At 37.9% G+C, this 27,837-nt stretch overlaps 1 protein-coding gene across 1 annotated transcript; it reads right to left on the reverse strand.

The window, feature by feature from the left end:
- Window positions 1–85: 85 nt before the first annotated feature.
- Window positions 86–27,817, reverse strand: mmp11b (matrix metallopeptidase 11b). The gene is made up of 8 exons (XM_081390096.1): window positions 27,411–27,817; window positions 13,822–14,120; window positions 8,571–8,714; window positions 6,486–6,619; window positions 5,314–5,552; window positions 5,021–5,225; window positions 3,394–3,654; window positions 86–1,905 (listed from the first exon to the last, which is right to left on the reverse strand). The coding sequence occupies exons 1-8, from the start codon at window positions 27,552–27,554 to the stop codon at window positions 1,778–1,780; spliced, it is 1,554 nt and encodes a 517-aa protein (XP_081246222.1). The 5' UTR covers window positions 27,555–27,817; the 3' UTR covers window positions 86–1,777.
- Between the last annotated feature and the right edge of the window lie 20 nt (window positions 27,818–27,837).

Below are 27,837 nucleotides of genomic sequence, written 5' to 3' on the forward strand. Positions count from 1 at the left end.
AAAAGCTCTATGCAGAACCTTTGATTATTCATATTACCAAATTATCTCTGAAATGAGCCGAGACAACAGATAATTAGACAGAATACAATAAACGAAGAGAGGCTTTTATTGGAGCTGGAAATGTAATACAGTTCTTTTTACAAAATATTTACACAGTAAATGGATCATTAAAAACAATAACAAGAGAAAGAACTGATTACATGTCAAAAATTATAATAACAGTGAATGAGAAGTGTACAGTTTCCTTAGATCAAAAGCCATCATTGCCCAGGCCATAAGGATTATATACCTCAGTAGCCCCACTATGCAAAAAGTTTGATTGGAATTACACAACATGTGCACCAGTGACCTGCACTGTAACATAGACATTATCACAATTGAAGAAGAGGTCTTCATAAGTCCTTTACACACACTGACAACCATTGTGAAATCGCCATTTCTCATTGAAATGAATGAAATCGCTGTCGGTTTGAAGAGCACTAAATGCTTCAACAAACAAAATTGAATAAATGTTCAGCTAGATCTACAAAGTCCAGTAAACATTGGTAACAGAATTTGTATCACCTATATTTGTGTATATATCACCTAAAAGTGCCACTGAACTTAAACTGCTAATGTAAGTAGATATGTGGACTTTTATTTTGAAATATTTAGGGCATTAAAGGAACCTTCCAGACTTAATACACATTTTAGCAACAGCACCTGACACGCTGTCTATTACCAGTTTTTCAACGCATTCCCACCACTGAAAAAGAACAATTTAGATAACGTTACAACTCAAAAAAACTCATTTTTATGGATGAATTACTCTTTCTATTAGCATAACTTTCTGCTTTAACCCCCTTAGGAATCACTTGTAAGTGAAATTAACCCTTCCATTGTAAGTGCATTATAGTTAATGCATTTTTTTTTTTGGCTTGTTTTTAAGGGCACAATTATCTTCTGTGGTAATCAACAGCATGTAACTGTTTTTAACCCATACAATTCTTTAAATTTGTCAAATAATTTATCTAATTGCATGGCACAATATGGTTTGTTAAAAAATTACTTTTTTCCTAACACTATCAATACTGTCAAAAAATATACAAAAAATAAATAATCAATTACACAATACTTATGAAAAATATTTTAAGGCCAGAATTTACTGCTTTTCCTGAGAGATGAGAGTCAATGTGTTTCCGTATATGGTTAAAGGGATAGTTCACCAAAAAATAACAATTCTGCAATAATTTACTCACCTTCATGTTGTTACAAACCTATATGAGTTTATTTCTTCTGTTGAACGCTGTGATTACCAGACAGTTGGTAGCCCCCATTGACTTCCATGGAATCTTTTTTCCTACTGTGGAAGTCAACTGTCTGATTACCGACATTCTTCAAAATATCTTCTTTTGTGTTGAAAAGATAAACTCATACAGGTTTGGAACAACTTGAGGGTGAGTAAGTAATGACACAATTTTCATTTTTGGGTGAACTATCCCTTTAAGTGGCGCAGATGTAGCATCTTGAGTGACATACTGAATAGATACACAGTATCTGCTTGAAACCACAGAAAAGTGTTTAATCCAGTGGTCAGATATGGAGACTGCATACAATATGAGACAATACAAGACACTTGACCTGATTTTAAAAATAACCCTGCTCGAAAAACTAGAACTTGAGAACTTGAGCTTGACTGATTCAAAACTGTTTGTGGGGTACTATTTGCACTAGGTGTGTGAAAAAGATAAACAAATTAGAAACTAATTTGCTAGTTATGCCTAGTTGCACCCATGATTCATCGATACAGGGCTGCAGAACAACCGAAGAAATCCATGCCAATATATCGTGGGTATCCCTCCAGAACCCTCACTTCCACTGGGTCAAACTTCCAGTACTGCTTCCCTCTCAAGAAGTGGGCGAAGCCTGTGGCGAGAAAAGGAACAGAATGACTCTAAAAACTCTTCAATTTCCATCAATTTCAAAAACATTTAAGAAACAATGTTTACATGCACCCTAATAATGTGTTTATAATGAGATTTAGGCAATACAACGTATTGCAATAACAACTGTGATGTGAGTGAGGGAGTGTGTGTGTGTGTGTGTGTGTGTGTGTGACTCATGTAAACACAATACCTAGATCAAATTGACTAATCTCATAATCATAGAACCTATAATCATAGTAAAATGTGTGGCATCAAATCACAATATACGGGCATTTTAACATTTTAATAGCATCTCTTCCATTCTGACCAAAGTGTGCATGTGCTTGTGATGTACACGATGACGTTGTCATGCACAGATTCGTAAACATAGTGGTAAAGGTATTACATTTTTGGGTTGCTGAAGAAACCGAGTTCATGTTGACAATGTTGCGTGACATGAATATAATAAAGTGTATTGATGGTCAAACACATTGTAATGAAGACATTTGTAGATTAAAACCAGTAGATTAAATTTGTAGATTAAAACCAGCTACTGTGTGTGAGGTATGGGAATAACAGTGGTAAAAATAACCAAATTTTTTTGTGAATAATGAAAATTGCATGTAAAGCATGAGTGAAGAAGTTTACTCGTGTCACGTAAACATCTTACTGCGATTAAAGGGTTAATTATCTCATCATTTACTCACCCTCAAGCCATCCTAGGTGTAAATTACTTTCTTCTTTCAGCCAAACACAATTATATAATTATATAACACAATTATAGTCATATATAAAAAAATATATATCCTGGCTCTTCCAAGATTTATAATGGGAGTGAATGGTACCACAGATTTTAAAGCCCAAAAAAGCGCATCCATCCATCATAAAAGTAGTCCATATTTTTTACTTTATAAACTATAATCACTGGCTTCCGGTAACGGCCGTACACGAGTCTAGTTCCGGCAGAAGAGTGAACTCTGACCCGACGCATGGCGTATTGACGAACACGGAAGCATAGAGGATAGAGCAAAACAAAACACCGTTCACAAATTAGAAGTCTAAATTGTTCACTAGAGGCATCTAATCCCACCTAAGCTTACGCTACTCCAACATCCTACGTCATGCTTCAGGTCAGAGGTCACTCTTCCGCTGGAACTAGACTCGCGTACAGCCGTTACCGGAAACCTTTATCAACCCACTGGAGCCGTATGGATTACTTATACTATTAAGATGAATGGATGCTCTATTATGGGCTTCAAAATCTCAGGTACTATTCACTCCCATTATAAAGCTTGGAAGAGCCAGGATCATTTTTAATATAACTCTGATTGTGTTGGCTGAAAGAAGAAAGTCATATACACCTATGGCTTTGAGGGTGAGTACATTTCTGTATAATTTTCATTTTTGGGTGAACTAACCCTTTAAGTCCTTAACTCTGATTATTAGAAGAAAAAAAAGAACTTAGTCCATGTCTCAGTGGCAACCGTACCGAATCGGTCCTGGAAAGCAGCATCAATGTCACTGGGTATGCCTCTCCAATCTCTCATGCTGCGAGGGTGGATGCTGTCTACACGGTTTTCCTTCAGGTTGAATCGCCAGTAGCTTCCTTTTTTGAAGAAGTAGATCTTCTGGGCCTTATCTTCCCCCCACATAAGGGCTGCCTGGATGTCGTTCACTGTTAGACCAAGTCGGCGTACAGAGTCCGGCCCTGTGATCTGCCGCTCTGCGTCAAACACCCAGTAACTCTGGCCTACAGAGAGAATAGTGGGTGAGAGAAGTTACATTAAACAGCGGCTTATGAATTTTCCATTCATCTTGAACCCCTGCTAAGGCTGCTCAGTTTACTGGATTATTAGGGCACCAAAGGATATCTGGATTATAAAGTGCAATGCATGAAATGCATGCTTGGAATTGGAGAATTGCATGGATTTCTATATTTATATTTAAGGAACATTAAAGGAATTTTAGGGGTTTAATCCGTCACAGCATCTGTGACATGATATAAAAAATATAAAAGCTAATATAAATTTGTAAAATAACAAATGATAAACTAACAAACATAAAAATATATACGGTTTCAAATGTATAGCTGCAAAACTTAAAATGGTACATGATATTAAACCTGTCCATATCCCATACCCCTAGCCCATATTTCAACTCCTGTCATAACCATGTAAAGCAGTCAATTTCATGCAGTATGCACAAATACTTCTACCAGAAAATGACTGTTTACATGAAGAGAAATATGCCAGAACACATAGCTAGCCGATTCCCTCATACCCCACCTCAGTCTGTCTCTTTCTCTATTATCTTCTTGATAAAAATTGTTGGATAATTTTTTGTAAATGTTATTTGCTAGGGTTATTCCCAGATCTATCTTGTAGTCAAATTGTTTTGAGTAATTGAGCTAAAAGTTTGCTTAGAGCAATTTCTTAATGATTTGTTTTGGCGCCAGTGCTCCCATGAGAAACCACCACAGAATCCATAATTTTACACATACACTACCGTTCATTCATTCATCCATTCATTCCACTCACTCATTGAAATACTTTTTTTATTCAGCAAGGTCATATTAATTTGATATGACAAGAAATTTAAAGTGACAATAAATACATTTACAGTGTTACAAAATAAATGCTGTTATTTTGAACATTCTGTTAATCCCAATTTGCACAAAAATATTAAGCAGCACAACTGTTTTCAACATTGATTATAATAAGAAATGTTTTATGCGCAGCAAATCATCATTGAAAAAAGGTATGGTAGAGGAGCGCTTCCTGGACTCCAAAGTTTGGTTAAAATCAAGGTGCTCTTTGGATGGGAAACTAAATGCCACAAATCAAAAAGGAAAAAGGAACTCCAAGGCACTCTCAATTGCAAAAGTTAAAAGAAATCATCATATTTGAATGATTTCTGAAGGATCATGTGACTGAAGACTGAAGTAATGGCTGCTGAAAATTCAGCTTTGCCATTTGAAATTGTAATAATAATACACAATATTACTGTACAAAACTCACTTGGTGAGCATAAGAGACTTCTTAAAAAAAAAAAAAAAAAAAGAAATTTCGTACCCACCCAAAACCTTTGTATGTCTAATTTATTTTGAGACAATTTACCTTGGAAAAACCAGATATTTCCAGACTTGTCCTCAAAAGCAGCATCAATGTTGCCTGGGATTCCTCTCCAGTGCCTGGATGCCAGTGCAGGATATCCAGCCTGGAGTGTACCATCACGGATCCGCCATACATAACCCGACTTAAAGAAAAACAGCTCGCCTCGGATCATGGATACAGCATCAAAGTCGGTTTGGCAAGCATCAGGCTGGAAAGATAGGAAATAAATATAAAATATTAGAAGGATTGCCAAGATTCCCAAGATCAGACAGAATCAGCCATACTGTATAACTCACCACTGTACTTTCAATCTCATTGGTCTCTGTGACTTTGGGAGGTCTCTCTTCCTTCTTCTTTCTATCATCCGAAAGTTTGGATCCATAGAGGGACTGTATGCCACGCTTGTCATCTTCACTCAGTTGGAGCGGGTAGGAGAAGGTGTAGAAAGGAGACATCACTGCGCCTAGTTCCATGGAGTGCTGCAATCCTAAAACATGACCAATCTCATGAGCAGCCACCTGGAGGAGGTCAGTACCTAGTAAAAAGAAAGAGGATTAAAATATGTATATATATATATAGAAAGAGAGAGAGAGAGAGAGAGAGAGAGAAGGTAATTTCTATATACTATATATATATATTTCTGACAAATATCATTGAGTGATTCAACTGATTCGCTTAAGCACACTGATTCCTTCGAAATGAGTGACTGGCTTTATGAGGGAGTCTTGAACCATTCTCTTAACCTATTAGTTCGATTCATTCAGGTACAAAACAAGTTTCAAGCTGCGTCCGAAAGCTTAAGAATGTTGCCTTTGGAGGATCAAGGATTGTCTGAATGTTCCATTCTGTGACAGATGAGCTAAAAAATAAAGATGGCATCTGAAAGTTGGTGGTCAGTTTGTGTGTAAATACAATATTGTGTATGTACGCTTTTGACCAACGGTTTCCACTTCTGACGTCATTTCTAGCACGAAAATGCTATTGTAGTAATTAAATATTAGCTTAGTTATCACCAAAGCTCTCTCTATTTTGAGCCCTTTAAGCATTCACTCAAATGATTAAAAAACACTGATTCAGTCAGAAACAAAACACCACTACAGTGTGTTGCTCGGATATGGGCTGGGCTTATATTTGCTTGGACTTCGTTTGGAAGCATTTTCGCACAGTAAAAATTGACATTTTGGTATTTTGGAAATATGGAAATATTTTAAATGCACAAGAAAGTTGTTCAAACTTCCTTTTGTTGAATAGAATAAAGATGCTAAATTGTTAAAAAAGTATATTTTCTCTAGTACACTGAAAAATAAAAATGGCTAAATGCCACAAATAATTACAAAGAAACACAACATTTTTGAGGTAAAAGATTGAAATAGTATTTTCTTGTAAAACATACATTTTTTACAACAACGAAAAATCTTCTTCTTTTTTTACAGTGCAGGGCACCAAATGAACCAGGATTCTCACTAACCCATACTGTTGCCCACTGTCCAAGACTCATCGTAGTCAAAGTGAATCTCTCCCTCCCGGTACGTTCGGGGAAAGAAGGCATGAGCCAGAATTCCTCCTGGACCATCAAAAGGAAGATTGTCTCCATGCCAGTACCTGAATGTGAAACACAGTCTCTCAGGCAACGGAACAATACCAATGACTCTCATTTTCTTATTTCATCAACATGCCTAATGAGCTGATCACTGAAAATAATTTTATAAGCACACTTCGTATGGAATGGGTGAGAATAATGGCCTGCATAGAGGCACTGCTGTAATAACGTGCAACTGTTCCACATTATAGTACTGTAACTTCCACACCTCAGTAACTTTCCTGATTCCCTTGTTTTTAATGGAATGCCAAATTCCACCCTGGCTGAATGGTACTGGATAAACCAAACTTTCCATTGTGAAATGTAGGGAGGTTAAATTACGCACATCCTTGCAGGATCATACATCTTTAAATCTTGAAGACCTGAAAGGTAGAGGAAGGCCACTATTCTCGCTAAAACAAACCCTCAAATGTTCGGTTAACTGCTATCCCATTGATGGAATCTGAGATTGAGTTAGAACAAATGAAATTGGCATGCCTAGAGCTCCACACTTAACTACACAAATCGACCCAGATGTTTTGCTTTATGCGAGATGGATCTAGATATTTCACTCTGCTTTGCAGAAAAGCGCTATCCCTCATTGGAGCTTCAAAACGTGTGTATCTCAGAAAAACAATGACTGTATATCCGTGCTTTAATAGAAATCCAAGTTTTTATATGAACTTTAGTTTGCAAACTGAGAAAATGAAGTGCTGCAGGGAGCGAGAGCCACTGGCTTGAGCAAAACAAAATACACTGTTGAAAAAGAGGACATTTATATTGGTCTGATGTGTTGTGTAAAAAGCATTAAAACACCTCAGCTTTTTAATGACAATTACTGTGTTTCTACTCCAAATTGTTTATTATGCTACCAGGTGGTGAGTAATCTGCAACCAACTAAAGTCATTCTTTTTAACATTCAGGTTAGTTTTTCAAAAAGAAAGAAATTGTGGGATTGATTTTGAGCCGCAGTGTTGCGTGTCCATGTTTAGAGCTCAACCCCACGGGTGATCCGAGTTATGACTTTTCTTGTATGGGAATTTAAAACGTAACACACGTGCATGAATGGACGTGCAGTGTAAAATTTCAACCTATAATCCTAAACCGACACCCTCTCTAATCTCCCACTTCTAGAGGAGATGAAAAGCGTCTATGTTTGACTAGTGAAGTGGAAACTTTTCCTCTTTGTGTCAATGAACACACATCTCTCAACTGACAATGTGGTGTTACAAACTCAGTGAAATGAGAGCCAGAGAAACAGTTTTCATCAATAAAATACAGATTTTTAGAATATAAAGTGAAAGTGAGCCAAATTGAAAGTAGTTGCTTAATGTGTTCTTTTTTTCACTGCAACATTGTCTCTGAAGATTCTTGGAATGCAACTTGCACACTTTAAAGGGATACTCCACTTTAAAATGAAAATTCTGTCATCATATACTCACCCTCATGTTGTTTCAAACCTGTATGAATTTCTTTCTTCTGCTGAACAGAAAGGAAGATATTTAGAAGAATGTCAGTAACCAGACAGTTTCTGGTACCATTGACTTCCATAGTATATTTTTTCCTACTATGGAAGTCAATGGTACCAGAAACTGTCTGGTTACTGACATACTTCTAAATATCTTCCATTCTGTTCAGCAGAAGAAAGAAATATGATGACAGAATTTTCATTTTAAAGTGGAGCATAACATAAATCAGAATTGTATTAATCTTTTTAAAATAAGAGTTGCATGGACTATGAAACATTCTGTAGGCTAATTTTCAGAGCTTTTTCTTCCAAATTCAAAAAGATAATATAAGACTATTGAAATTAAGCTGCAAATGTGACTTATTCAGAAATATTTCTCCCCATAAACAAGCTCATTACATATTCAAGGACGTCAGCCAATCACAACAGAGCACATTTAGTGAGGTCATCATGGATTCTGACACATGCAAGGCACACAGTGGACAGTGAAAACAACTTTTTTTTACCTGTTAAAGTCGATCATGATATCCGCCCGTCCGCTGACGACCTCAGTAAAGGTGAGAGGGGTGACGTCACTCCAGGCCCGCAATGCCTCCTGCAGCACTCCTCGGACTTTCTCTAAACTCATCTGCCAAGGGGTCCGCATGATCCTGTAACACGAGCGCAAACTCTCATAAACGCTCATTACAGACCACCCATTTGGATGAAAGTGCATGACCTCCATAATCCCCTTTATTTAAACATGTTTGCTACCCTTCTTGGTTGTGAACTAAGGAACTGGATCAGAATCTGTCTTGTGTGAAAAGTCAAGCACAGTCTGAATGTTTGCCTAGTTAGGCACGATACCCACTACTACTACGCTCTCTGACCACAATCACAAAACAAATGTGATACTTGATCAGTGTGTGACAGTGATGGCACCCCTATCCAGGATTGTTTAAGTGCTTAAGCATTGAAGAAATACATAGCATCATATTTCACCATTCTTTTGTTTCTTGTCATTTAACAAGATCTTAATTCAAAACAATTCACAATTGACTGCACTAGTGACAATTTTTTTGAAGAGGCTTTAGTAGCATTCTTCCTTGAATTAGATTTGCTTCCTCCTAAAAACAAACAATTGTTCTTTCTATTCTTGATAAACAGCTAAGATGTTTGAATGCTGTTTAAAAATTAAAATGCTACTTTCATCCCTCATGGAGTGAGCCCAGAGGATTAACTTCTCTCAGATGAAAGACGACCTGCATCATAAAGCTTGCTGAGTGATGGAGACATGCATGCTTATTTTCACAAGCTGAATCCCCACCGAGCGCATTTAAACTGGTGGACCACAAGTCTGTATCATGTTCCACAAAGCTTCCCTCTGGTGCATTTCATTAAAAAAAAATAATGAAATTTTTAAAGCAGCACATCTGAAGTATTGTTTAGCTCCTGACCTGCAGCTATAGTGACTGGTGCCTCTATGTTGTTTTCATGCTTGGACACCTTCATGCTTTGGTCATTGTTAGCTTTGTGGGATGGGGGATCGCTCTGGGGTTGCGTGTTGGAGCCACAGACCATCTCAGATCGTGGGGCCTCTGCCGTCTGCAAGCCCAGACAGGAGCTATGACAGCAGGAGAGAGCCCAGTGTGGTAGTCTGTGGATTAAAAAAAATGTCCTGCCATATTCGCTGTTCCAATTAGAATTCTAGGATCATGTTCTTAACTCTTGACTCTCGCTACAGTCAAGGTTTAGACTAGTGACTTTTACAGTGGCCCCAAAAAACATAAAGTCAATGGTTTTTAAACTGGGGTCCCCCAGGGGACCACAAAAGGCCTCCATATGGAACTCGCACAGGTGTTGTTCATTATTATCAATATCCACTGAAGGTGCACTTACACTAGACTTTAAGGGTGTATTCACACCAGGAAAGTCCGCTAGTTCACTTGATTTGGTCCGGACCAAAAACAGTGTTGATTTTTGTTTATGTGGTGTGGTTCGCTTTAACACTGCCCTTTTTGTAAACAAAACCTCACGTGTGCAAAGGTCATCCATTCATTGGACAGAATTTCGAACCAGAGTTTGTTTGGAACCGGACTGAGAACACCTCTTCAGCTGGATCTCGGTACGGTTGTTTGGTCCGCACCAGAGTGCGATTGCTGTATTCACATCTGCCCAAAAGATCCACACCAAGAGGGGAAACGACCTTAAGTTGGATTCAATCGAACCAAACAAGACAGATGTGAATACACCCTAAGAGTGTGTTCACACTTGGAAGGTTTGGTTCGATTAAAACAGACTCTGTTGCGATTGTTCTGTTAGTGAGGTTAACTTGAATAAGTGCAAACACTGCCATCCAAACCCTGGTGCGGAGCAAACAAGCGATCGAGACCCACCTTTTTCATACAAACTGTTGTGCGGTTCGACTTAAATATGAACCCAACACGGACCAAAGACATCTAAACAAAGCAAAAACAGGACATTACATCACAAGATGCAACCCTAAAAAAGGATAGAAGGCTCAATCATACCTGTTTCTAGGAGCTACAATGTCCATCACAGTTCGGTACATGCACCTGAACCGCCATCTCATTGCAGTAGATCTTTGTTTGTGTGTGTGATGGAGGGATTCCTACCACTGTTTTGATTACTTTGCACATTTTATAAGCTCTTCACAAATTTTCAGATGGTCAAAATATTATATATGTATGCACATACAATGAGCGCATTTAGCCCAGAACACAGCATTGTTTTGGATGTTTGTTAATTCCGTCGCAAAATACGTTTTTTCTTTTTCTATTTTATCTGTAGGTTCTGTCTTAAAAATGACAGTGTGAACATTAAGTGAACCAGGACAAAAGGTATTATTTTGTTTTTTCACACCGTAAGGGCGTTTTCCTGGCTCATAGCATTTTGCCCTGGAACCTGGTGTGTTTTCTCCCTTAGTTTGGTTTGTTTAGGCATATATGAACATGGCAATTGAAAAGGAAAGGGAAACTCCTACAAATGCATATGCAATAAGGTCAGCCACAAGAATAACTGCGTCCACGCCATTTTTCACTGTGTGCCTTTAGTAAATCCTGACAGTATTTTAACGCCAAAAGAGTTGTCACGACAGCTACAGATGAAACCACAATAAACCCGCTGAGTGAATGTCAATCCATCTTGATGGATCGGGTGAAAAATGATGAAAAAAATGACGGGTGATAAACAGGTGAAATCTGACCAATAAGAGGACAGTTTTACTCACATGTGACTTGCATAAACACATTTTGGTACGCTTTGAAATGTTGCCTTGGGAAAGCGAACCGAACCAGGAAGAAAATGCAACATTGTAACAAATTATGTCCCTGTTTCGGAAAAAAGCAAACGATATATAGGTCTGAAAACGCCCTAAGATGTAAATTACTTCAGACCCCAAAAAACTGACATGAGAAACACATACTCATTAAAACAGTCATTAAAGTAAAGACACTCAATTGAAAGCGTGGGAGGGGGGTAGGACGGGGTTTGGTGTTTTTGAGCTCACTGTGCACATGTACAGTCCATCATTAAGTGAGGGGACAAATTACAGAGGACAGTGAGGTGCTAGCTCATAAACAACCTTCAGAGACATGAGTCATGACAGCACATAGTGGCACAGCATTAGAATGGTGCTGACTGGGATATGCTGGGGATAAGGTATGTGTGTGTGTTGTCTTGTCATCAGATTCTGATGAGGCAGCATCTAGGTTACAAATTACACAATTTCGGACGGGAAGGAATCTAATGGTCATTTTCAGGGTGCAACACGGTTAGATTTGTCTCGCTCAACCCAGTTGGCCAAACATCAACTGAGACTAAAAAAAAAGTTTTTTGCTATATATTTGTTATATTTAAATTTTAAATGTGGTTAAGAATGGCAAGGGATGGACTAATATTAAAATTCTTCCTTTTCACTTTAAAGTCTTTTCACGTTACAAAATTTCACGTTAATCAAAATGCACCTCAATGATCTTAATGCGAACAGTTCATCCATGCATATGTTTTTTTAGTTTTTATTGACCTTATAATTTTTTATTAAAATGTCATAACTCGATCTTCCAGTAAAATTCAATTGGACTCCAATTGTTTATTCTGTTTAAATCCCACTTCTTTCTTACAATAGACAGAAAGCTTGCATTCAGATCTGCCTCCATCCAATAAATAACCGATGGGTAAATCCAAGACCCTATTGTAATTTTTTTTTCCTTTTCCGATAATGTAGTGCTGTATGTCACAATATGGAAGAAAATATGTGTCACTACTTCCCTGCTACACAAAAGACTATTTTTCTGTTAAGACTTCCGTCTCTACAGTATGCAGACGTAAAGTTTGCCCTACAGCAAAGTTGGTTGATTTGGATGGAGAACCACGGGAGATTTATGGGCTGTGATATTTTATGGGAAGGGCCATAAATCAAGGGGCAGTTTTAATCATGGTTGTATGCCTGGTTTTCTTTGTCTGGGCCCTCATCTCACCCCCCGCTGAGCAGTGAAGAGAAAACTAGAAGCATTTGGGCTCCGCTGCCGTAATAACACACACGAGTGCTCTGAAATGTAACATCTTCTCCTGATCTACTGACTTGAGATTACAGAGGAGTCCTGTCCGGTGGGAACCATCTTAGACAAAGACGTATGAGGCAAGTCAGTCAAAACATGAACTGGTGAGCAGACAACCACAATACTAAGGTCATCATGTCAATCAAAAAGGGTTCTTAAAGGGATTGTTCACCCAAAAATGCATTGTGCTGTCACCAATTATTCAGCCTCATGTCATTCCAAACCTGTTTGCCTTTATTTCTTCTGTGCAACACAAAAGAGGATAGTTTGAAGAAAGCCAGTGACGTTCAAAAACGTATCGATTTTCATTGTATGAGACCATTTCAAAATATCTTTTTTTTTTCGATAGAAAGGTTTTGGAATGACATGAGGGTGAGTAAAGAGTAATTTTCATTTTGGGTGAGTAATCCCTTTAAAAACCAATAAAATTCAAGTTGACTTGAATAGCACCTCTCTCTCTCTCTTTCTCTCTCTCTCTCTCTCTCTCTCTCTCTCTCAAATACAAATACAGAAAGTTTCCTGTGATGGGTAGGTTTATAGGATAGAATAGGTTGTACAGTATAAAACCATTATATTGAAAGTCCCCATAAAACATGAAAAAAACGTGTGTGTGTGTGTGTGTGTGTGTGTGTGTGTGTGTGTGTGTGTGTGTGTGTGTGCGTTTAAGAAAATGATTAACTGTTTTAAATCAAAGTGGGTTTGGTATTTAGCTGTGTTCTGGAGCCATACAGTCCCGGGTCTGAGGCAGTTTACTGCTTCTAATTAAATGGGTGTACTGCTGGAATGAGTGTGTGGTCTTCTTTACAACTGATAAGAACTATAGGAAATGTGAAAAAATAAAGAGAGAAACATTCTGATTTATTTCCTAGCATTTCCTGTGTGGGCTGTAAAATACTGTATTTCTGCCATAAAAAGCTAATATTTCATTTAAAAACACACTTTAATAATAAAAAAAAAACTTAATGAATAGAATCAGTCAGATGTGTGTTGACTAAAGTTAGAATACTAAAAATAAGCTATATCATTGCCTCAGTGAGGCCTTTGTTGTGTAAGGCTCAAAATGGTAAGTTGGCAAATACATCAAAGTTGTTTTCCCCCATTTACGATTTTATGTTTCATTCATTTTATGTCTATCATCTCAATAAGTGTAGACACAGCAACCAAATACAACCGCAACCACCATCCGTGCAAGTCTTACTTGTATGTGAGGTCTGTTTTGTCCCAGCGTCCTCCGAACAAATCAAAGCGTTTTCTGCGATGACGGCCCCCAAGCAAACCTACTTTGTGGGCTGAGTAATGAAGGGCGTTCCCTCCCTTCTCTGAAGGGTAGTCTGGAACTCCACAGCGAGGCCTGTTCCAGAACTCAGTGTCATTCTTGGGAAGAGCCGAGTGTGGGTGCACTCTCTTATTGCCAGAGTCTTCACTCAGGGTATCCTGAACATAATGAAGTTGGTTCATCTTTTTGAGGCCATGGTGATGGGTTTTTTGAGGCCAGTCCTGTCAGCACAAACATAAGCTGTCAATCAAATGCACCTTTGACAAGAAACACCTTCATTCTTTAGATGCTACACAATTTAAATGGGTTGGTTTGCTTTGGTTTTGCGGTGGCTTTTTCTGGGTGGTTTTTAAAGGAACACTCCACCGTTTTTTGAAATAGGGCTTATTCACCTTCTTTCCTACATTTAGATAGGTGGGCAAATGCATTTTTGTCTCAGTGCATGCATTGTTTTAGTTTGACAGGGTCGGCGCTAGCTTAGCTTAGCATAATGAATGGAATCCTTTGTTGCCAGCTAGCATGTTCTGAGTAAAAGTGATATAAAAAATAAAATAAAAACACCTAATTACTTCTTGTGGCCTGCGTATTCACAGCGAGTACAAATAGTGATGCAGATTAACACTAGGCGATTTCCTATATTGACTTGGGACTATATTAGGGGGAAGCACAGGCGAAGCACTGCTACTTGGGCGCAGAGATATCACGCCCAAGTAGCAGTGCTTCGCCTGTGCTTCCCCCTAATATAGTCCTTAATATATAAGTCAATATCTGCCTAGGAAATCGCCTAGTGTTAATCTGCATCGCTATTTGTAAAAAAACGGTGGAGTGTTCCTTTAAGGTGATGCTATCAGTATTGTTATTGTTAATTAAAACTATTACAAATCTTTCTGTTAATTGAAATAAATCTGAAATAGAAAGATGCTAAACTTAAATGAAATTAGGAATGTTGCCTTAGCAACTTGGTGAAAAAAATCAAGTTGAAGTTGAAGTAATAAAATTTATAAAATTAAAACTGAAATAAAATAAAAATAAAATAAAGCTCAATAGAAATATTTTTTTTAAACTAATAAATTACAAAAATACTAAAACTTAAACTAAAAATGTAATGTAATTAAAATATCAAATAAACTAAAATAACTAAAAATATAAACTTAAACTAAAATATAAAAATAAATGGCAATTCAAAATATATAAATAATACTAAAATAACACTGTTCTGAGTGGTTTCTAAGCTGAAAATGATGAAATAAAACAATAGCTGAAATAAAATAAAATATTAATATTAGATGAAAAACTTACTAACTTCAACTTCTTTTTTTCAGTTTGTTGCCAACATTTCTCATTTTAGATTAAGTTTTTTATAACTAAAACTGAAATAAAATAAATTACTAAATAGAAATATTCAAAACATAATACAAAATATAATAATACAAAATTACTTATATATAAACCGTTTATATAAACGGTAACTTTTTATTTTTATTTTTTAAAGCTGATAAAAAGATAAAATTCAAAATAAATACTATAATAGTAAATTAAAAATGCTTGGGTGCTTGGGTTGCTAGGGTGTTCTGGGTAGTTTCTAAGGTGTTGCACGGTGGTTGCTTGGGTGTTCTGGTTGGAAAAACAGTAAGGTGAAGGGGGCAAATAAGGCTACATTGTTGGCTACATTGGGAGCGGTCAAATTATAGCTATACAGCAGTTGGTTTTACGTCACTGATAATTTGCAAGAAGCATTATCACAGTCAATTTCCTCAACAAAATTTCAAGGAAATAGTTATGTTAATGGACTGGGAGGTAAGTTGCCTGAAGGGAAAGTCAGATTGCCCCAATATCGCTCTTTCCCCAAACCTCTCTACTCCAGCTGTGCTGGTTTAACCCAATACAATTGTTTAACACAATAGTGACCGTAAAAAAGTGTTTCATTTCTAAGGCTATAAAAATGTTACTAAATGATCTATCAATGCATTTCCAGCAGATATTGAAATAATAAAGGGTCTCAATGAAATATGTGCAGTTTCGCATGTTTACTGTAAATTGTCACATGACCAGAGCTGTTTATTTCCTGTTTGCGCCAAGAGAAGAGGATGCCAGCAAGAAAGCTCCCAAAGAAAAGGGTGCTAAAGTATGTTAACATAAGGATAGGACATAGATTTTTGGTACACATAATGTTTAAGGTGTCTAGTATTGATATATGCATTTGCAATTACTCAACTTTGTTTAATGTGTTCATAGAACTCACAAACATGTCAACGGCAACAATAGTGACCGGTGGGATAACCCATTGTATCTACATACTAATACACATAGGCTAACTGTTCTACCTTACTATCTACCTAATTTTACACACACACAAACACACACACACACACACACACACACACACGGTCACGTCTCTTCTGATGTCTGATCTCCACACACACAAACACACACACACACACACACACACACACACACACACACACACACACACACACACACACACACACACACACACACACACACACAGACAGACTGACACACACACACACACACACACACACACACAGAGACACACACACACACGGTCACGTCTCCTCTGATGTCTGATCTTCACACACACACACACACACACACACACACACACACACATACATACATACACACATACACAAAAACACACACACACACACACACACACACACACACACGCACACACACGCACACACACACACACACACACACACACACACACACACACACGGTCACGTCTTCTCTGATGTCTGATTTCCACACACACACAGACACACACAGAGAAACACACACAGAAACACACACACACGCAAACACACATACACAAACACACACACACTCACACATGGTCACGTCTCCTCTGATGTCTGATCTCCACACACACACCCACCCACACACACACAGACACACAAAAACACACACACAAAAAAAACATACACACACACACAAAAACACACACAAACACAGTGCACAGGTTAAATAGACCTATATTAAATCAATACAATGGTTGATACAACACAGTTTCCCACCGGTCACAATTGTGACCGATCATAAAACACACTTTTTCACACACTTTTCCATGAAAATTTAAAAAAATTATTATTGATTGTTTCAAAGGGATACTAATGACACATGATTTGGATATTTTTGTGTCTGGGAAAAATTTGGGATTAAATGGGTATCTTTTTTGTTGCACTGGCTTGCCCCGCCCACTTTAAAATCTCATTGGTTCAAAAGCATGCTCCACATTATAGAGAGCTGCTGCCGTGATGATGTATTTTTGTAGGCCAACCCGTAAGATAGAATCACCCTGGTTCCTTCGACAAAAAACAATAGGATCTTTACATTGTCTATTGGATTATTGCAGAAAATACGTGGCCAACAAACGTTTACACGTTTTGTTCATTGAAAATCTTGAAAATTAACACAACTTTAATCACAACTTGTTCACAACTAATCACAACTAATCACAAGTTGTTAATCACAGCTTTAATCTTCACAAATTAAAACAAAATTTGAAGCCTTTAATACATTGCCAGAAGTAAAACAAAAATAAACCTAGGCTATAAATGAATGGTTGCATGGCTTCAAAGTCACCATCACTAATCTTCCGTCAACTCTTTAAGTCTTTATTTTGAAGCCTTCCGGCGTATATCAGATCGGCACAGTCCTTAACTATTTTTAAATCGTCTCTTAAAACTATTTTTCCCCCCTTGGCTTTCAATTCACTGTGAGCTTTTGTCGTATTTTGTGTTGTTTTCCTTTTCGGTGTGCATGACGTTTAATATCCCGACAACCTCTGTAGTCCCATTTAGCCACTTGTCAGCAACCACCTATTAAAAACTTTTTTTTTTTTTTTTTTTTTTTTTACAAAATCTGATGTTTTTTATGTCATAGAATAAGACATGAAAAAAACTTGAGCTTGTGTTTACCACAGACTTTATTTCAAGCATTTAACAAAAAAAAAAAAAAAACATTTGACTTCAGGACTATGGAACTGGAAAGGCGTAAATGCTAATTTCTGGGTTTTCGTCTAAAAAATATGTAATCCCTACAGCACTCTATACATCAAACATCAAATATCATCTGATTGGCTACAAACAAACAGTTTCCCACTCAGTGCAAAGAGACAAATTGCTTATTGCTTGACACTTGTTGCGTAGCATCTGGTTAGAACACGCTGTAAATCAAGACAAATTCTAACAAATAAAAGGAAAAACAACCAAATATTTGTGGGCAAGTTGAGACATAGTACCTTGGTAAAAATCCACTGACATGTGAACTTGATAGCGTTGCTAAAACATGACCCCACACCCCCGGCAATGAGGAACCGCACAAATTCCACAGATAGAAGTGAAGAATTCACCGCACTTTATCTACTCTCAGTTTGTTTCTCAAATCCGCTGAGTGTGCATGGACTTTCCATGGGCTGAACCATCATTAAATGGTCATACATGTTGAAAGCATGTAATTTAAGCAGTCTCTAAACAACCTGGAGACAGGCAAGTTTTTTGTACAACAGTCAAGATTGTTTATTGTAGAGCAGTCAAACCTTTCAGACATGACAAACTGGCCTCAAGACTACTTAGAGAGCGACGGAGGTGGAAGAAAAACACCCGGGTGTCTCAGGTTCAACGGGAGTCAAGGGTCAAAGGTTAAAGCCTAAATCAATAAAACAGACCCCTTGGGCCAAAGTAAACACGCATACTCCCATTTCAAACCAAAACTCAGCAGACAGCCAATGTTTTTTCCCCCTTCTAGAAAATTTTAACTGATAAATTCTGTGTAACCAACACACAATTCCAAGCACTCTACCGGTCAAACATTTATGGTCGTTATTTTTATTTTATTTTTTACATTTTTTGGAAAGAAGTCTCTTGTGTTCATCAATGCTGCATTTATTTAATCATTTTGATCAATGTAATGTGTCCTTGCTGAATAAAAGTTTGAATTTCTTTAAAAAAACAAACAAATCTCACACTGAATGGTAGTGTACATAAACTTTATAAAAAAAGTTATAGAAATACTATGAACTCTATGATCCAATTTTGTTACCACATTTCATAATATGCTATCAGTATGTTATACAAGGTGGAGGTGCTAAGTGCAAACAAGATGGATCAGGTTGCTGATGTAATGACACATAAGTGTATATTATATCAGCTGAAACTGCTATAAGCATAGACTCAAAGCCAAGTCTCGTGAGAAACAGCATGCAGCCAGAACATCATTATTTTCTCAACAAACATCCCAACTATCAATCTATAGATCTTATGAAACACTGCTCCATAATTGTGGTGAATCTAAGAGCTAAATTAAACTGAGACCTGTTGATATGTTCATAGTTCATGTTCATGTTCATTTTTACAAACCTTATAATTTTTCATACACATCTTTCAAGCTCCAAAAATGGTGTGGTGACCTGTTCCTTTATGACTAATTCCAAAAAAGATTAAATGTTACTGCACTATTGAGGGACTGTGCTGGGAAATCTTTACTTTTAATATTAGATCGTGCCAACAATTTACACCAACACGCACACATCTCATTTTAACAATAGGCCCATTTTAAAGAACATTTTCTCAACCAGACATTCCTCAAGTCGGGGCATATTTTACAGCATCCACCTGCATGTAGTGAAACGTGAAAATGGAAGTCCATTCGGAAACCCACTGAAACGGCTTCAGAATTACCACTGCAGCCATACAAAACAAAACTCTCTTTTTCCAAACCTCATCATGTTGTGCACATTTTTGACATTTTTATGATACCTTCCTGACAGATATATGCCTCTCATCAGCTGAGAAACAAAAACAACTGGGAATTATTTTACCTTAAGCGGTAGTAACACCTTTACACATTCAAACATCAGGCATTTGTGCCTGCGGGAAGATCTGGCATGTTCTAAATCATACAGAAGAACTATTAGTTTTAACTCCTCCATTTATAATATCAAATATCCAACATTTGGGAATCATTTTAATGTAAATGAAAACAACTAGGCTGCATTTCTGCATAAATGTAATTCACTGCTCATGTTCACCATCAGCATGTGCATCTGTAGGTCAATAGGCCAGTGGGTAAAAACTCTAACATGATACAGTATGTTATGCTGAAACAAAACACAGAGATCCTGAGCCGACGACAAGCCTTTGGGGGAAATCCAGAAGAAAAGAGCTGACATGTCAGTGCAAGAAGAAGGTTTAGAGAGAGATGGCGTGCCTGGCATCGTGCCATCTCTATAGGGTTCCTGAGGATAACCTCTTTGTTTGTAGCCGAATCTTTCTCTATGGGGCATCCGAATGATGTCACCAACTCCTGACAGATCATCCCTTAAATTCATCAGCACAGCCGGCACCAGGAGCCAAACATTATGCGTTTCCAAAACAAACTCAAACGCCTATCTACATGACTGTTTACTACTGACTCAGCAAGCCTTAAAAATACAGCCCACAGCACTTCCTATCATCCTGCTTTTCTGGCTTGGTTATTTATTTCCAGTGCAACTATACAAACATCCTGGCTCAATCTCTTTGTCTCTCTCAAGCATGCCATTGTCCAGGGAAGAATTACAAACAAGAAATTCCAGCTTATAACAGGCATTTTCTGGCACATTAAAATAGCCCACGACTAGGGATGTCACGATACCAAAATTCCAGTAGTCGGTACCGATACCATTAAAATTTTACGGTTCTCGGTACCAATTTCAGTACCACAGCAAAATCTGTTGAAACTATTTTTCTATTTTATTTAACTGTTTGAAAAAAAAAATATTTATGACGGTAATCATAAGTAAATAATTACATATAAGCATTGAAGGCTACATGCTGTTTAAACGTAAATATTGCTTATAAAAAAACAAGTGAAAATTAAGCAACCTTCTATGCACACATTATTATTATTAGTAGTAGTAGTAGTAGTAGTATTTTTAATACATGGAGAAGTGGCTAAATCTACTGTACAGTAGCCTAATATAATTATTTCTGTCAATTTCTTCAAGTTAAACCGAACTTTTATTTTGACGGGTTGCTGTGAAGATCTTTTCTGTTTCTGTTAGTTTCTGTGTGTGTATGATATGACGATAGTTTTTCTGAAATGAAACGGTAAAATGCTCATGAAGTGACTCTCAGAGCGGCTCTGGAGATGAATTTCATCATGTCATCATATGGCATGACTGAAAACAGCGCGAGCGTCACTCATGCCTCTGTGTGTGTGTGTGTGTGTGTGTGTGTGTGTGTGTGTGTGTGTGAGGTAAATGAAACCGCGCGTCTGCGCCATTCATTCACACAGAGACCAACAGAACGTGCAGGGTTAATATTTAAATAGTCTTTTTGCGGTTTAATATACACAGACAGACACTATATATATCGTGGTATATGTCGGCTACGTCGATATGCTTAGATAAACACAGAAGCTTGGCGTCGTGACGTCATACTTGGCGTGGCGGCCATGTTGATGGCCTCGCGAATGTAAACATACACCAAGTCGAACGAGGAGAAGCAGAGTTGGGAGAAAGAAAAAAGATGTTAAAATCCCGAAAAGGATGTGGAATTTACCGGGATACGTTAAATAGGGAAACCAGGGACCAGTAAGTAATGTGGACAAATTTTCCAGTAAAATATCCCGTATTTTAATAACTTACTATCATAACATTAATGTTAGCCCGTCCATCGGACCTGTCAGTCTCTGTACAGTTGTCCTGTTGCTACCCCCTTGCCCTTCCAGAAAAACAGATGTTTTCAAAGCATCGTTTTGCTTACTTGAAGGCAACCTTAGCGTGATTTTGGCCTAGTTTTTAAGATAAAAGCGTGGTTGTTGTGAGAGCACGATTTCACGCCAATCTGTAAGCAAAGTCACGTTAGACCTAGCTTCACAACTCACTTAGTTAATGCTGCAGTTTTGCAGAGGGATAGCAACAGAAAGATGAATGTTGCAATTTTCATTTTTCGGGATATTTTATAGGAAAATACTAAAACGGGAAGACAGCGGGAAAAGAGCTCAAATACGTGAGAAACCCGGAAAAAAACGGGAAGGTTGACAGCTACTAACTGCTACACTTTTTTGCCGATTTTGTCCACATACTGGTCCCTGGCTTCCCTATTTAACGTATCCCCGTAAATTCCACATCCTTTTCGGGATTTTAACATCTTTTTTTTTATCCCAACTCTGCTTCTCCTCGTTCGACTTGCTGTATGTTTACATTCGCGAGGCCATCAACATGGCCGCCCGCCACGCCAAGTATGACGTCACGACGCCCAAGCCCTATTAGTGGGTACCGGTAGGCTACTACAGAAATGCTGGTATCGTCACATTTAAAAAAATTCAGTACCGACTTGGTACCGAAGTACTGGTACTTTTGACAACACTACCCAAGACTAGAGATAATGAATGAACCAGAGGAAATCGGACTAGGGTAAATATTTACATGCAGAGACCTCCAGAGATCTGCATTCTTTTGGGGTTGTATACATAAGTTAAGTGATTACACTGAAAAGGAAGATTGTTTAGTGGGAAGTGGATAAGGATGATGTTGATTGAAGATGTTTGTGCAAAAATAATGTAGCCTAGTGCATCCAAGGTCAGGATGCATCCACCATCAGTGTCTACTCTAAAGTCAAGTCTAGGGAGGGAAAATACAAGTGCTTATAAATGTTTTAATGATTTCCACTTGTCAACTCTTTCGCTTCCATGTGGAACGACTAGCCGATATCACATCTGATGTATTGCCAGAAGCAGCCATTAACTTGAAATAAAGGTATTTCAAGAGCATAAGTTATTTTGTCTCTTAATTTCAGTAGAGATAGGAAACAGCTGGTGAGAGGTTTCTAGATCTAAAGGTCAGGTGACTAGAAAATGGGGGTTTGAATCAGAACCAGGTACATCAGGGTTTCTGGTGTCAATCATGCTCTCATGTGAGCCTACGGGCAAGAAAGCTAAACCAAACCGCTCCACAGGTGTTGTGTTGCAAATGACCCTGACCTATAGATTCGACCCTCTAACCTTGTGTGTCCTTTTTTCTGATATGTTGAGACTGAGTTATAAGGATAACCAAAACTAAATAATTGGTGCTGATCAGTGATGCGCGGGTCAATGTATAAACAACCCGCACCCGACCGACGTTTTAAACTAACCCGCCCGCAACTCGGACCGCAAAAAAAAGAAAAAGAAAATATTGTACCCGACCCGCTTCCTGACCCGCATTTTTTAAAAGTAGCCTAGTAAATGCTCATCGTTGTCGTTGGGAAAAAAAAGAATATAGCCTAGGCTATTCTAATTTTGTCAAGAATTATAAAAAATCGTCAATAAGCTCATAATTTGTAAATAGTCTAAACGTTTCGTTTTAACAACAATTTTAAAAAGCTGGCTATGTCTATTTTGATGTTTCTGTGCAAGTTTAGCAGACAGTGAGGTTCGGGTTTGTTCCGATCAGAGCTCGTGAGCGGAGAGCTGAACCTATTCCGCTCCGCTCACTCATTCCGCAGGGTCGCTCGCTCAACCCAGAATGGCCTGCTGGTTCGAAAATATGTGGAATAAGGGCTACCTCCGACTAATTTTTTTTTTTCTATTCGACTAGTAGTTTTTAATTTAAGCCATTCGTGGACAAATCGCCCCTTTATATTAATTTAATTAGCCTACTTAAATAGGCTATAGCCTATGGATAATAAGCGTTATGACCGCACGCATAAAGCTTGCCACAAAGAACCGGTTAAAGTAATGATTATGAATGTGTCTAAATTAGCAAGGAGACATTTAATTGTTTAGTAATAAACTGGGGTTTTCTGTGTCGCTGCAAAGATGAAGTTGACAATTCGGACTCGCCATGAACGCCAGAGAGAAATGCACATTTCATTTGGATTACATAATCAGAGAGTAGCCTATTTATTTTGGTTTGAATATTTTCGTTTAAAAGTAGACAATTGATTGATAAAACATTGATCAAAATTAAGATACAATTTATACAAAACAAAAATCTTTTAAAAAGAGTTTTCAATAAAACAAAACGTCGTCAAAATCATGTTTTACCAAAAACAGGGCCGTTGCTAGGAGGGCGCCAGCGCCTCTGCCTCTCAGCGGCTCTGCCTCGCGAGTGGATGATGATAGCCCTGAAGACGCCTAGCAATGATAGCCTATACATTAGTGGTAGTATACCTTTAGTTAAGTTATACCTTAAGAGTCTTCGTAGCGCGCTAATAGACAATATTTTCGGAAAATGCAGCCCAGGTATGATGCGTAATGGAGATTCCAAAGCGCTCTTCTTTGGTCAGAACCATGGAGAGCGATCGCGGATAGGTCCGTCCTATGCACCGAAACTTTTAACAATGCAACAAAGAGCATCAAGCTATTAAAATCTATATTATGTATACGCACGCACAGATAATAACAGCTATATTAGTCAATATTTTTTTTATTAAGTTAAGCAGTGATTGGATAACGTTTTTTATTTTTTTTATTTAACGTTTTTAATTTAAGGCCCACCCAATTGGTCTGGCTTATTCAAAACTGAAATCCTGGCGCCGTGCCTGGTTGGTCGTGCCAGTTTTGTGGCTATCAAATGTGTAAATAGCACCGCAAGAAGTACACATGACAAAACCAGCACTTTGGTCATCATCTTTCATTATTTCGGCAAATGTCTCCCACACTCACACAGCTTCCACTCCCCAGTCTTCACCTTTTCTCTTGCCGCCTCCATCTCTACTTGCAGACTGAGCTCGTGCGTCATCATACTTCTTGCCAGTTATTTAGCCAATAAAGTGTAGGCCTATGTATTTCAATAAAAATAGTGTCTAGTAATATATAAATTACAAAGGTTTAATTGGCATCTTTATTTCAAACGACCCGACCGACCGCGACCCGAATATCATTAAAAATATTTTTGGATGACTCGTAACCGCGGGTGACCGCGGGTGACCGCAGGCACCCGCTCATTTCGGATCAACCCGCGCATCACTGGTGCTGATTAACAAGGGTACCTAGAATGGGTAAGAAAATCTTTTCCTTTCCTCTCCCTAAAATTTTATAAAGGTTCTCTCAAACCTGGATTGTGCACGATTCAGAACTGAATTGAGAACACGTTTTAAATTGCAATTCAATTCTTGAATTTGAAACTGGATGCAACTGAAATTCAAAGAAAATAATATAACAAACTTTAAAAAATTAAAATGTTGGCTTGACAAAGACTTGTTTAAAATTTTGAAGAAAAAATCCTTGAAGTTTGAGAGTTTATAGGCCTTATGGACAGACAGATAGACCGGTGCCATAGAATGATAGAACGATAGATAGAACGGTCGGTCGGTCGGTCAATCGATAGATGGATGGATAGAAAGATAGATAGATAGATAGATAGATAGATAGATAGATAGATAGATAGATAGATAGATAGATAGATAGATAGATAGATAGATAGATAGATAGATAGATAGATAGATAGATGATTTTAAAGAGGATGGATGGATGGATGGATAAATAGATAGCTGAAAATCCTCTTCTCAAATTCCAATCAAACTTCCTTGCATTGTGTGGCCAATTCGATTCAAATTCTAGCTCATGATTTGAAAGGGAATTCAGAATTTGGCATAACCCTGTGGATTGCACATTAGTCATGTTTGGTTAGTGTGTTGACTGAGTTGTATAATGTTTTGGCAGTTCTCATTGAGCTTGTGATGCGTGCACAATGCCTTAAAGAAGGACATGAGCTTTTCTTTTTCTCAGGGGGGGTCAACAAATGCAGTGGTAGCTATCTGGATCCTTCCATTTTCCTCTCTGTCAGCAAACACAGGGTTTGTTATCCTGCTCAGCGTACCAAATGACTTGTCCCTGCCTGCATAATCTCCTGCTCCCGCTTTGTCAACATTCAAGAACAAATTGACAGCACATGCTCCGCATCAGAGCTGCCTCTCCACTTTCAAACATGAACACTGTTTTTTTTTAAACGGCTGGAGCTGGTTTGATTGCAGGTGCCATTCGTATTTGATTGGCAAAGTGGGTCAAGACAAACATACAGTAAAAGTAAGCTGTTCTGTATAACCATATGCTTTGACAGCATGCATTGTTTCATTGTCATTTTGTGGTAATGCTTTGCATTCTGAAACAAAGACAGTGCTCAGTTGTTCTCCGCCCTGTTACAACTACTCGTTTCTGCTCTTTCATTCACAGTTTCAAATAGATATGTGTTTTTTAGCCTGACATTTTCCCTGGAAAAATCTCTGTATGGATATTTGCCAACTGGGTTACAACAGCCATCTGTAGTTCTTCTTTGTCCACTTCCTCTAAGCCCTACAAGCCCTCTCTTTCTTTGTGCAAAACAAAGTTCTTATAGCCAGATTTTAGTTCTTCGAGGATCAGCAAGAAGTTTAAACCATAAAGACTACAGGACAGTTAAACATCTTTTCTGAAACCAATTCAACATAAAAGAGCTGGGTTTGGTTCTAAAGTATAACATTCAGCTATATGTATTCAAATGCATGATACTGACAAATTAATGCAAATGCAGTGAATTTATTTAACAATGGCTATATGTAATAAAAATACAAAATCAAACACTTGCACCACATCCTAAATGGCATCTGATGGAGCGGTTGAAGTGAGTTCATTTATAAATGTAAATTAACCTATTATTCCATTTCTAAACAGAAATAAGAATTGTATTAACTAAATATTTGCTTGGCTATGCTAAGGTTCATTATAAATTGTTTTAGACCCTCAGACGTTATGTTATGGTGTTTTTGGAAGCCAGTTTGAATCGGTGCATTCACACACAAAACGCTGTCTTTCACTTACTGCCAATGACTCATTGACCCAAACACACTACCTGACAAAAACAACAACATTCCAATAGTACATCCCACCCTTTAGACAAATGCAAATATGCTAAACTACACTTATTAACATTTACAACTAAATTCTCAATGGCACAGTCATAAAAATAGACTAAAAATAGACTCTTTTGATTCTTAAGGTGTATGAGTTGTTTGGTAAAAGAGTAAAACGAGTCAATAAATAACTAAATAGCCTACCTAAATAAAGAACATTAAGAGAATACTGGTAGCAGCATAAAATGTGAACGCAACTAATCAAAATTTTGCTTTTTCAAAGACAAAAAACTTAGATAATATTAATCTCCACTGTTACAACTGTGACAGTTGCCAAACATTTCACTGATGCAACTATGAGCTTTGTGATAAAAAAACAAAACAAAAACTAATCTCTGCTGGTCAGAGGTATTGCCTTCTTTTCTCATCTACACAAGTTTTGTTTATTTTAGTAGGCCTAGCATATCTTGTGTAGATCCCTGTGAAACAGGTGAATGGTAACAAACGGGTAATAAATCATGTTCCAAGAAACTTAATCACTTGTTCACAGTGAAACATAGGCTTATATGTCAATATTTGCGACTCATTAGTTTAGATATTAGTTTTTTTTTTCCCCAAGTATTTCTTTATTTCAAGTTACTTATGTTAATTGTTACTATTTTCTATAGAAATAATTTTAAAATCACTCACCGCAGCAGGTTTGTTGTACCTGTAGCTGTTTCCGTCTGGAACCGGTAGGGAATGAATGCACACTGAACAGTATAAGACTGCAGCGACAAGCTGTGCAGATCGCATCATCCTGCTGTGATTCAGAGCCGCACGCACCACCTGCATGCGCGCGGGACACTTTACTAGACGAGCGCGAGAGAGAGAGAGTGCGCGCGCCTGTCTGTCGAGCTTTACTGTGACCAAGCGCGGACTAGCCGAGGGATTTATACTCTCTGATTTCTTTGTTCTCTTTTCTTCAAATTACACTTGTCTTTCAGGGGCTGGGGTGGCAAGTTCATCGGCAATCACGTGATCCAGCCCTCCATTCCTCTGGCGCGCTCCGTCGCGAGAGGGGAGACTGTGGGTAGAGAGCAGGATTGGTTTTCAGTGATGTGGGTTAGCAGGAGAG

This window comes from Scardinius erythrophthalmus (genome assembly GCF_964197995.2).
Source record: "Scardinius erythrophthalmus genome assembly, chromosome: 17".
Lineage (NCBI taxonomy): Eukaryota > Metazoa > Chordata > Actinopteri > Cypriniformes > Leuciscidae > Scardinius > Scardinius erythrophthalmus.

What these genes read in the sequence shown, in the direction of transcription:
- mmp11b (XM_081390096.1), bottom strand. Translation starts at nt 27,554, where the DNA reads ATGCAGGTGGTGCGTGCGGCTCTGAATCACAGCAGGATGATGCGATCT. An exon ending in GGTACAACAAACCTGCTGCG is followed by an intron (nt 14,121 to 27,410) that starts GTGAGTGATTTT and finishes TTGTGCTGACAG; the next exon opens with GACTGGCCTCAAAAAACCCA. An exon ending in GACAGTGGGCAACAGTATGG is followed by an intron (nt 5,553 to 6,485) that starts GTTAGTGAGAAT and finishes TCTTTTTACTAG; the next exon opens with GTACTGACCTCCTCCAGGTG.